Source organism: Callithrix jacchus, chromosome 11, assembly GCF_049354715.1.
Source record: "Callithrix jacchus isolate 240 chromosome 11, calJac240_pri, whole genome shotgun sequence".
NCBI classification, from domain to species: Eukaryota; Metazoa; Chordata; class Mammalia; order Primates; family Cebidae; genus Callithrix; species Callithrix jacchus.
In genome coordinates, this window is record NC_133512.1 from 126,150,120 (window position 1) to 126,162,230 (window position 12,111).

A 12,111-nucleotide genomic window follows, 5' to 3' on the forward strand; every position below is an offset into this window, starting at 1 on the left:
GATATTTAAAAACCTGTAACATCACATATTGTGAATACCTTGCTCCTATTCAAAGAATCTGCAGGTAAGTGAGCATCCTTTAATGGAACCTCCCTTCCAATAATAGTGTGAACACAGACGTCTGTTATTCAAGCATACCTCTTTCATTGTCAAAATTTAATCTCAAGGGAAATCAGAAAAATTATTCATATTTAAGTTCCAAGACTACTAATGCAATGAAAACACTCCACTGCTTTTAATACCTACAATTATACCAATAATAAATAATGAGCTATTATGTGCTTGGTGCTGGATTAAATGAAAGATATATGAAGAATGGAAGAGAATCATTGCCTTCATAGGAATTAAGAGTTTAGTTGAAAAATCAAGAATTACATATGATTTTTAATATAATAAAAGATAAAAAGTACAGTCTAGATGTCACAAATAAGCAACAGTTCAAACAGGGTCAGAAGTTGTACATAAGAAAATACAACACTGGTAAGACACAAAGGAGGTATGAATTAGACAGTGAAGATGGACTATATTCAAATAGAAGAAAAAAGCAATCACAATAAAAATGTATAGAGACAGAAAGACAATCAGTAGGCTTAGAGAAAAAGTATGACATAACATGTAATATATATATAAAGCATAGAGAGCAAGAATGTTAGAATCTAGGTTGAGGGGTAGTATTAGGGTGAGATGAAGACCTTTCTTTTTCATACCATACACATTACCTTAACTCACTTCACCTCTGCATTTAAGGATTGCTCCATTTTATTAAATATATTATTGATAAAGTTCACTACATATGACAATGTGAAAAATAATGATGAGACTTTCAATACCAGATAGCTCAGAAAAGGTACTAGAACCTAAAGGGTTAATAACTCTAAAAACCAAATTCATAGTTAAAATAAACAAAGAAAAGCCTTAACCCCTTGTGGTAGGTAGCTTTATAAGATGGCTTCCAATCATTCTCACTTCCTCATATGTAAAAGAGATTATGAACTGATTAATATTATAAGCTATTATTAGGCAATGAGAATTATTTTTCTTCTATTTACCACTGCTGTACTAAATGAAATAAATGGAAAGTAAATTGACCACAAGAATGTACTTAAGCAATAAAGCACTAGGATATTTAAACAATATTAAACAACCATAGTAAGAGCTGTGACCTTGCCTAAAATCCATCATGTGCAATCCCTCAACCTACATGATTCTGAATGGTTAAAGCACCTCTTCTAGCTGATTACCATGTTGTCCTCACAGGAATCAAGCAAAGCAAGGACCTAAGTTACCTCAACCCTCCACAAACACCTGGTTTCATAAGACCGATTTACAATAGTCAAGAGGGTACCGATCCAATTGAAAGATTTTCCATTAGCCATGGATTCCTAACACAGGGCTAACAAAGTCTAATGATTTATTTTTTTCCCAGTTAATGTCACCTTGCCCTATGACCCCAAATCATTTTCTATAACTCCAAATCATAACAGCTTTAAGTTTAAACTCCTATTATTCTTCTGGCCTCTTTAAAGACAAAGGAAATATTACTTGTTAACAATATTACTTGCTAACATACTCATGATCATAGCGAAAAGTCATACTTGGCCCCTCTGCACAAAACAAACATAAAAACCTTCATCCTATAATATTTGCATGGAGTTGTAATATTTGACTCTTTCTTTTTTGACTATCTGGTTTTCCAATATTCATATTTTAAACTGTATAACTAATGGACCTAAACAAAACTAAATACAGCTTTTTTTAAAAAGCTCTGCATGATCTACTGTTTCAAATACAATCAATTTCTAAAATTTAGATGTCTAGCTTGCCCTTTCAGAATAGGCAATTAGGTCTGTTACATTCTAAGTTGAAATCAACAGCAATAAGATAAATTGATATCCATGAAAAGGTCTGGTAATAGCAAGTAAGGAGGGTAAATTGGGGAAGAAAAAGGAACCATGATGGCAAAGTATTTCTCAGATGATAGGTCATGAAAATGATTCTTTATATCTCTAAATTACTTTTAAACAAGATTAAAATGTGGCCTATCCTTATGCTGAAACAAATACTTGAGAGGGCTTAGCATAGAACTTGGTCTAATCATCTTCCTGAAAGACAATTAGGACAGGAGAGAAATCAAAAGGTCAAACTCACATAATATATTTCCTTAATTAGAGTATCAGATGAAAACTCTCAAATTTATAGGTAAAATGTGCATCATCTCAGGAACAGGCCAGGATATTAAAAAAAAGAAGTAAGTTCAAGGGTATTGAGCACTGCAAGAGACTGCTAAAATCATTCAAGCAGTAACTAAAAGCTCAAATTTTATCAGGGTATGTATAAATCAACTTTATTAGGTATGGCAATCTAATACATCCTTATGACAGTGACATCTGGCTGAGAAACACAAATAAGTGTTTAACGACTATTTATGAGTATCAGGATTCTAGAAGAAAATTATTTTAACCGGATAGATTTTGTGTGTGTGTGTTAGTCAAATTTCACTAAAACGGCTATTGAAATAAACTGTCAGTTTGTTCTATGGGACCCCTAAAACAAATTTGTTCATTTGTTGATAATATCTAGTTTGGTTTATTCCTTAATAAATGAGGTCACCAGAGCAGTGATGGTCATAGAAAAAAAAAAGTTTACTATTAATTTAAAAATAAATAAAAGATTTCAATGAAAAAAATATAATGAAATGCAATGCCATATAAAACACTGAGAGATAAAATCAAATACAATTACATACTAATGTGATGTACCATAAATTTTGTAAAAGTACATGCTTATTTAAAATTACCATAATATAATGTTTAAGCAGAGGCATACATACATAAAATCTCCTTTAAGGTCTATTCTGAGCCTCTGTTTAAAGTACTTCACTGGCTTTCACTGCTTTAGACTAAGAATTACTCTCCTCCTACACTGGCTCACAAGGCCCCCACGTGTTAGCTCCTGCCTGCTTCCTTTCATGCTGCTCCTTTCCCATTGCAGACCACAGACCGACCACCCCAACCTCTTTCTTCATTCATTATGCAAGTCTTTTCCACCTCAGACTTTGCCCTTGTTATACCATGTGCCTGAAACATTCTTCCCTTAGCTTTTCCAACAGCTGGTTCTTTCTCACTTTCCAAGTACAACCTCAAATGCCATCTCCTTAGACTAAATTCTTAACAGCTTTTGCCAGTTATTCACTTTTCTCCCTCTCTCTCCCCCTTCCTCTCTTCTTTCCACCATGTTTATTTCCTCCTGGATACTTGTGAAAATCTAAAACAGCCTTTGTTTAACAGTTTGCCCAGGCCGGGCGTGGTGGCTCACGCCTGTAATCCCAGTACTTGGGAGGCCGAGGTGGATGGATCACCTGAAGTCAGGATTTGGAGACCAGCCTGGCCAACATGGTGAAATCCTCTCTCTACTAAAAATACAAAAATTAGCCAGGCATGGTGGTGCAAGTCTATAATCTCAGCTCCTCAGGAGGCTGAGGCATGAGAATCACCTGAACCCAGGAGATAGAGGTTGCAGTGAGACAAGATCGTGCCACTGTACTCCAGCCTGGGTAACAAGAATGAAATTCCATGTCAAAAATGAACAAACAAACAAACAAACAAACCAGTTTACCTAGACATTGTCTGTCTGTGTCATTGCCCATCTACTACTACCTGTGACTGCTCATACGGAGTTCTATAGACACTTGCTAAATGAATGAAAGTTATACTCTCCCACTATATAAAGTTGTCCAAATATGAGTACCACTGTTTTCTGGGTAAATGATCTCAGAACCGAATTTACTGTAGTTTTACACTTACATAATGTCCCATCCACTCCCCTTTAAAGCATACTAGCAGTCTCAGTTCTCAAATGTTAAATTTTATAGGAATGTAATTTTATTATTTATCAATTTTCATTGGATGTTTACTATTGTTAGTCAGGGAGATTAACTAATTTGACAGGTTAACTCCATTTAGTGACCTCTCAATTGAACATGTCAATAATTCCCTTATATTTGGCTATAATTATGTATAAGGGTAATAAGGTAAATTTCTTACCCTCAGGCATAAAGTGCTCAAATATTATAAGACATTGTGGTGATATGCACTACACAAACCACAAGTTTTCCAAGAAGGTACATAATTGTTTTTGACATTTTGGTAATTATTTATTCATAAGTGATACCAGTGTTTTACTTATATTTGTAATATCGAATTAGTAAGTTTTCCTCTTAAGTATAGTTCACCTAAAACTTTACTTAGTATGTAGGTATTGTAAAAATCTTGAAGGCAGGAAAGAGATGACTAACGTTTGGAAGACACTGGATTAGATTATCTCGAAAACCTTTGTCCTTCTCTTCATTATTAACTTATTTTACTATGTCAGGCTCTCAGGGTACAGAATGACCAAAAACTTCACTTACCCTCACACCCCCTGGTCAGGAGAGCTAATATTTTTGATTTTTTAGCAATAATATGACCAGGCACAGTGGCTTATGCCTGTAATCCCAGCACTTTTGAAGGCCGAGGTGAGTAGAACACCTGGGGTCAGGAGTTCGAGACCAGCCCGGCCAACATGGTGAAACCCCGTCCCTACTAAATAACAAAAATTAGCCAGGCATCATGGCACACATCTGTAATCCCAGCTACTCGGGAGGCTGAGGCAGGAGAATCGCTTGAACCCAGGAGGCAGAGGTAGCAGTGAACCGAGATTGTGCCATTGCACTCAAACCTGGGTTACAAGAGCGAAACTCAGTCTCGAAAAAATAAATAAACAAATAAATAAGATTTTGGGGGGAACATCTTAACTGGAAGCCCAATATTTTCATTACTTTGAATAGTAATGTTCACTGCACTATTTAATATATCTGTTTTGTTGTTCAAGGAAGGGGTCTTTAAAAACAAATTCAAAACAGGAAGAAAAAGTATTATTGTAAGTTGAAGATATTTTTAGTTAAAATGCTCTAAACATACATATTACTATGAGTTTTTTATTGTAAAAAATATTCCCTTTCACTGAATGCTCATCTGCAAATCTTGTTTTACAAGAACTTCAAAATGAACGTATATATCAGAAAAGGAAATCTATCCAAATTGAAGATAGTAACAAAATTATGAGAGCAATTTAGTAAGAGGGATACCAAAAAGACTGGAGCAAAGAAAAGGATCATAAGATCGAGTGTTTCATCTCCTAAAGTGATGCTATAAAGGAAACTAAACTCATCTGAATTGTATTACTTCTTGAAGTCACACCTGGAAGCAGCTATTTGTATACTGCAGTATCCTTGTCTGTCCATCAAAACTGAACCAATCAGCATATTCTGGTACCCTGAGAGAAAATGCCTCCCAACTAAAATAAATCTACACCAACAATGACACCATTAAACTCTCTAACCAAGACTCCTAACTTGTGGGTCATATTAGTGCTTTTTCTTCTCTATTAACATATTCAGGTGATTTTTCCTCAGCAAATATTGATTAAAGAATAGCTATGCTAGGTTGTGAAGATATTAAAATAAAAATACATAGTTCCTGACATTTACACTAGGGAAGACAAACACAAAAGCAAAGGTAAATATGTAATTACAATATTATTTGTTCAATAATAACATCATGTGAATAAAAGTGATTTGGAGGCTGACATGACTGAGGCTAGGGTAAAGCACAAACTGCTAATTACCTGCATGGTATCTATTCTCCCCTTCTTTCTGATGGAACCCCACATATCCGGGGTGGCCATGCAACCAGGAGCCAGTAAGATATAAGATGGCAGTTAGTAAGATTTCCAAGAAGACTCTTTAAAAGAGTTGACTGAACTACAAAATGTGCCCTTCTGAGTAATCTCCTACTGCAAGTCTTCTTCTTCCTGCCCAGAATGTCTGGTGGAACAGATGAGAAGTAGCCTGGGACACTGATTTTGTTGAGGTGGCCATACAATGCCTCCTCCAACAGGTATTTTACATGAGGGATAAATAAATGTATTTATAAAAACCACTCTCATATGCCTTTCCTGTTATAAGCTGTCACATCTCTTCTCCTAGATGTAAATGATACAAATATCAAAGTTATTAAGACAATAGAGAGGCATGGGTAGGATGGTGGAGGACATGGCAAGGTTTACCAAGCAAACAGGAAGAAGAGAGTCATTCCAGTTAGGGAGAGTCATGCATACACAGTATGTCTACTGTGGATCGGGCACGTGGATGGTGGGGAGGGACCGAGGACAACAAAGACTGCATGGCATCATAAAACAAGTCAGTAGCAAAGCGTTTAAGAATTTCAGGCTGGGCGCAGTGGCTCAAACCTGTGAACCCAACACTTTGGGAGGCCAATGTAGATGGAACACTTGAGCCCAGGAGTTCAAGACCAGCCTGAACAACACAGGGAGACCTCATCTCTACAAAAAATACAAAAATTAGCCAGGCATAGTGGCATATGTCTGTAGTACCAGTTACCTGGGAGGCTGAGGTGGGAGAATTGTTTGAGCCTGGGAGGATGAGGTTGCAATGACCTGAGATCGTACCACTATACTTCAGCCTGGCTAACAGAGCAAGGCTTTGTTTAAAAAAAAAAAAAAAAAAAAGAATCAAACAAGGAGACGGCATGCTTACATGTGTAGTTTAGGAAAACAGTAATAAATTAAAGGCAGAAAAACCATTTAGAAAAGCGACTATAGTTGTCTGGGTGAGAGATGAAGAGTATTTGAGGAGATACGCACTAGAAGATGACATAAGGGAATGTTCTATATCTTGATTGGGATGTTGGTTACAAGACTGTATACAGCTGTCAAAAAGTGAACTGTACACTTAGGACATGTACATTTATTGTCTATAATTATATTTCTTTTTTTTAAGTACTTGAACTACAGCAGGCTAAAGAATGGTGAAGAAGAGACAATTAGAGGCATTTATAAAGTAAAATGAACAACACATCATCAAAATAAATGTGGGGAAGTTAGTGACAAGGAATATGGGGTGACTTTCAGTACCCAATCTGAATGCCTACAAGGTCAGTGGTTCATCTGAGATTTAGAAACAAAAAGGTGGTGGGGGGGCAAGGGGGGGTAGTTAGAGAAGAAAAAGATTCTTTAAATCTTAAAACACTAAGTTCTAGGAACTGGGAATACTCAGATAAGATGAAAACACTCAAAAAAACAGCTTGGGCTTGAGGAATAATTAAAGTATAATTGTTAACAGTATGAGAACACATGGAAAGGTAACAGAGTACTGTTTCTCAACTTGGGTGGTGTGAAAAGGTCCGGGATAGAACTGGCATTTGACAGAACAGGTCTTTACTGTGTGGCATTTGGTCTTTCCGGCCTTCTTGGCGGGTTGAAAAAAGGAAGAGAATCACCTTCATGTGAGAACCACTTGAAGAGTAAGAAACCACATAGGTCAAGGACAAAACCCTGAGGAACACCAACATTATAAGCTATACCCAAGAAGGAGTCTGAGAAAGGCCACAAAGGTGGGAGCATCTAGATCAGTCACATAGTAATACATGATCAAGAATGGCAAAACAAAACGAATGGCAATGAGCATTAAATGTCTCCACAGGGTCAGTTACAAGGAATTGAAGTTGTCAGATGGATTTAGCTATCAAGGCTGGGTGCGGTGGCTCACGCCTGTAATCCCAGCACGTTGGGAGGCCGAGGAGGGTGGATCACAAGGTCCAGAGATCGAGACCATCCTGGCCAACATGGTGAAACCCCATCTCTACTAAAAATACAAAAATTAGCTGGGCGTGGTGGCACACACCTGTAATCCCAGCTACTCGGGAGGCTGAGGCAGGAGAATTGCCTGAAGCCAGGAGGCGGAGGTTGCGGTGAGCCAAGATTGTGCCATTGCACTCCAGCCTGGGTAACGAGAGTGAAACTCCATCTCAAAAAAAAAAAAAAAAAAGAAGTCATCAAATGAAGCTTCAGAGGATTGGTAAATAGAACCCCAATTGACATAAATTTAGGAATAAAATGCAGGTAAGGGAGTGTCAACGAGTCTGAATGAGAAACTCAAGAAAGACTACACTGGCTAAAGCAGAGTCATGGTCACGACAGGATTTATATTTAATTGTCCGGGTTTTTTTTTAAATATGAGGAAGACCTGAGGATGTTAAATGCTGTGGTACAGAAGCCAATAGAAAGAAAGGAGGCTAAAGATTAAAAAGAGAAGGCAAAAGTGATAAAGCGAACATGCAGCAAGTAAAAACATGCCTTAAGGCAGCAACAACATGGAAGGTACCGGTAAGAAAAGAAGATCAAGAGCTCAACCAGTCTCTTGATTTAATAGAAAAGGGCTGATAAAATAGAAGGAAACAAAGTGTAGACACAAGAAGTGTCTCAGAGGGTGGGCAATTCCAAGTGAGGATCAGGTTCAGTCTGTGGCAACTGAAGTGGATTAGTAGTTTGCAAAAGTCAAAGAAGTAGATGACTAGGTAGTAAAAGATAATTCCAACAGTGAACTGTGAACAAGGTGCCAGTTTTTCAGTCAAGGACTGAGACTGACCTAGAAGCCACTGAATTACAATGATAAAAGGTAGAGGATAACGGAGATGATTATCACTAAGTCTGAAAGAGAAGGGATCTTTATAAAGGATATAATGTTCACCTGAAGTAGGATTAAAGTATTTAAGAAGAAAGGGAGGGAGAGAGTAAGGGAAAAAGAAGAAAAGCAAAAAAAAAAAGGAAGAGGGTAGAGCAAAGGAGAAAACAGAAAGGAAGGGGTGGGGAAGAGAAAAGAGGAAAAGACAAAAGGAAGCCTCAGATACCAGGGGAGTGAGAGACAGCAGCTTCAACTTGGCAGAGCTGAAAGGGAAGCAGTGGCTTCAGGAAAACGGAAAATTCCAGTTCAGGAAATGAGATGGGCTAAGTCCTTAAAGAAGGAGCAAATGGCTACTCTCGGCCAAACTAAGAGCAATATATGTATTTTAATGCAAACCCTCCAGTAAGGTATAAATTAATATTGCTGTTTTACAGCAGGAAACTGAGGTTCAAGATTAAATAACTTTTCCAAAGTCATGCTGTCAGTGAAATGGCTGAGCTATGGTTTGAACTCACATCTGCATGGATCCATTACGGACACTCGCTTTCTGTTACATTTCTTATGTTTTATTAAATTTACAACCTCACTTTTATTACTTCACTCTCTAGCCTTGCTAATCTATCCCTTTCAATTAATTTCTGAATTTGTACTTTCCTTCTATGTTTATGCCATTATCTCTGAGTGAAATGTTTTCCCTTCAATACACCATCTAATTTGGGACTCTTGACTTTCTGAACAAACTGTTCAAAACTCTTCCTATACCCTCTGAGTAATCGATAAGTAACTCTGCCTGACTTACTTCATTTTTTTTTCTAGCAGACACCCCTTAAGATTCAATTGTGTTAATGTTTATTACATGTTTCTGTATGGGTTCTCCACTTTAGTTCGCAGGTAGGTCTTCCCCACTACAGTAGTTTACAGACACCTTGAGGACAAGAGCCATTTCTAGTATTTATTTACTTTTAATTCCTCCATTATACCCAGGTACAACTCCCTTTTATCAGGCACAGAGTGGATGAACAGTGTGGCTTATAAATAAGAGATGAATACACACACACATATTTAAAAAGCATATATTTATATTTTTTCTAAATACACAAAGTATCTTTAGTAAAGGTCTAACAAGCAGTAAAACAACAAAATAATCAACAAAACAAAGAATAGAACCAAAGAGCTATATGAATTAAAAAGCAGGCAGTTTCTAAATAAAGACTGATACATACAGTCATTAAATATGAGGAAGAATGTAACTAAACAAATTAGTCTAGATTCAAATGTAAATGCCCTTTTCTAATTTTATACACATAATTAAAGACTGAAACGGTTTTTATTCCACAGTAAATCTACAGCCTATTCCATCAAGCTTTAGGCAGTGGCTTTTATGAATTTTTTTCTCAGAATAACTGTATGAACGAAAGAGCCCAGGTTATCAGAGCCATTAAAACATGTGTACCATATAAAAGCAACTAAACATTTTCCATGGCTCCACATGACAGCTGTTTTCTAGTTTGGTATAAGCATTTATCATTCACACCATATGTGGTGTTCACCTTTTTTCCTGTGTCTTGCTCACCAATGACTTTTCATTTGCACATACTTGTTCAGTAATAAATCTGTACTCAGGAAAGACAACATAAGTATGAAATCTATACACTGAAGTTAGCCAAAAGTGAGCATTTGTTTTTTGCTCTGATTTACTTTAATGTAAAAACAGAAATGGCTATTTCCTAAAGTATGTATTTTACAAGATGTTTCAAATGAAAGAGAGCACCATAATTGCATCAATATGAGAAACAGTGAATACTCTATCTATCTTCTTGGTGTTTTCAATCTTTTAGAAGTGCTGCTGCAAAAAAAGAATCTTGTTTAAAGTTTGTCGTCTTGTATTTCTCAAATAACTGCCAGAGCTTTTACATACTATCTGTTAACATCACTCAGGTAAACACCAATTCAAATGATTCTTCTTCATTTTAATCAGACTACCAACAACTCTTGTCAAGGCATTCTTCTCAGATACATTTTGCCATAGAAACAATCTCAAAATGATGTATAAGGCACGTAAACTCACTCCCTTAAGAAGACAAGGATTAGTAAAATAAAGGTAAACATTAATTCAGGTTTAAACAATATCCAACGTCAGAAACAATGTTACCTCACTGTAGACTTGCTAAAATGTGCAGTTCTCAGCACACTAACGCTGTGGACTCTGACTTTAACCACAAAACGGACACTGAACTGTCAAATTAGATGTGATCAAGAGAGCAATACTTCAGTTTTAGTTGCTTCTTCCCACATTAAGCCAATATATTTAAAACATATTCTATTATTCAAGTAGTTATGGCACAGTGTGCACATTACTTTTACTTACCAAGTCATATATCTGGTTTGCCAACTGAACCTTCTCATCTGCATCTTCCAAAGCTTTATAGTAGTCCTGAATGAAAATATTTTCATTTCAAAAATAAATTAATCCTTTAAAAATATTTATATGCAGGGCATATAACTGCATTTTCATTATCATACCTTGTTATTACAGCCAGTCATCCTACTTTAGTAATAAAAAGCCTGTTAGAGGCTGGGCACGGTGGCTCACGCCTGTAATCCCAGCACTTTGGGAGGTCAAGGAGGGCAGATGACTTGAGGTCAGGAGTTCAAGACAAAAATGGTGAAACCCGGTCTCTACTAAAAATACAAAAATTAGCCAAGATTGGTGGTGGGCATCTGTAATCCCAGATACTCGGGAGGCTGAGGCATGAGAATCTCTTGAACCTGGGAGCCAGAGAATGCAGTGAGCAGAGATCGCACCACTGCATTTCAGCCTGGGCAACAAAGCAAGACTCTGTTTCAAAAAAACAAAAAACAAAACAAAACGTAAGAAAAACATGTTAGAAATAGGGTGGGGATGGGAAAGGATTAGAAACTATGTACAATGGCCAAGAGTTAAAGGGAGAGGTTCAGAATTTCTAGAAAAAATATAATTAAAAATAAATGCCATTCTAAGTCTAGAAAAAGCTTTATGAGTTAATGAACAGTATTTAAAATAAAAAGTTAATTAAAATTGATCTAACTTGTAAAGCACATTTGTATTCCATTTAAAAAACTTTTTTTTTTTTTTTTTTTGAGATGGAGTTTCACTCTTGTTACCCAGGCTGGAGCACAATGGCGCGATCTCGGCTCACCGCAACCTCCGCCTCCTGGGTTCAGGCAATTCTCCTGCCTCAGCCTCCCAAGTAGCTGGGATTACAGGCATGCACCACCATGCCCAGCTAATTTTTTGTATTTTTAGTAGAGACGGGGTTTCACCATGTTGACCAGGATGGTCTCGATCTCTTGACCTCGTGATCCACCCTTCTCGGCCTCCCAAAGTGCTGGGATTACAGGCGTGAGCCACCGCGCCTGGCCCTTAAAACAATTTTTTTTAAGCTGAGCTACTGAAAGGATTCTGTTCTGCATTTCCCTATTTCGCAGTTGTTCTATAACTCTCACTTTAAATTAGGTATATATTCATACAACTCAACCTGTATTTTAGATTTTGCCTCAACTTATTATTTTTTTTAATGAAAAGAGGAGGAAGGAAAAAGATACTATGA

At 36.9% G+C, this 12,111-nt stretch overlaps 1 protein-coding gene across 6 annotated transcripts in view; it reads right to left on the reverse strand.

Moving 5' to 3' along the window:
* Positions 1 to 12,111, reverse strand: part of ING3 (inhibitor of growth family member 3) — a 29,974-nt gene that overhangs the window by 13,771 nt on the left and 4,092 nt on the right. For 4 of the 6 annotated variants that reach the window (XR_013524309.1, XR_013524308.1, XM_009003185.5 and 1 more), the window contains exon 4: positions 10,890 to 10,955. Coding sequence is in view for 4 of the 6 variants with exons in the window: in XM_009003185.5 (XP_009001433.1) it covers positions 10,890 to 10,955 (66 nt within the window). In the remaining 2 variants the exon portion in view is untranslated. Of the gene's footprint in view, positions 1 to 9,582; positions 10,368 to 10,889; positions 10,956 to 12,111 lie in introns of those variants that run through there. The other 2 variants (XM_009003187.4, XM_009003186.4) reach the window with 2 other exon arrangements.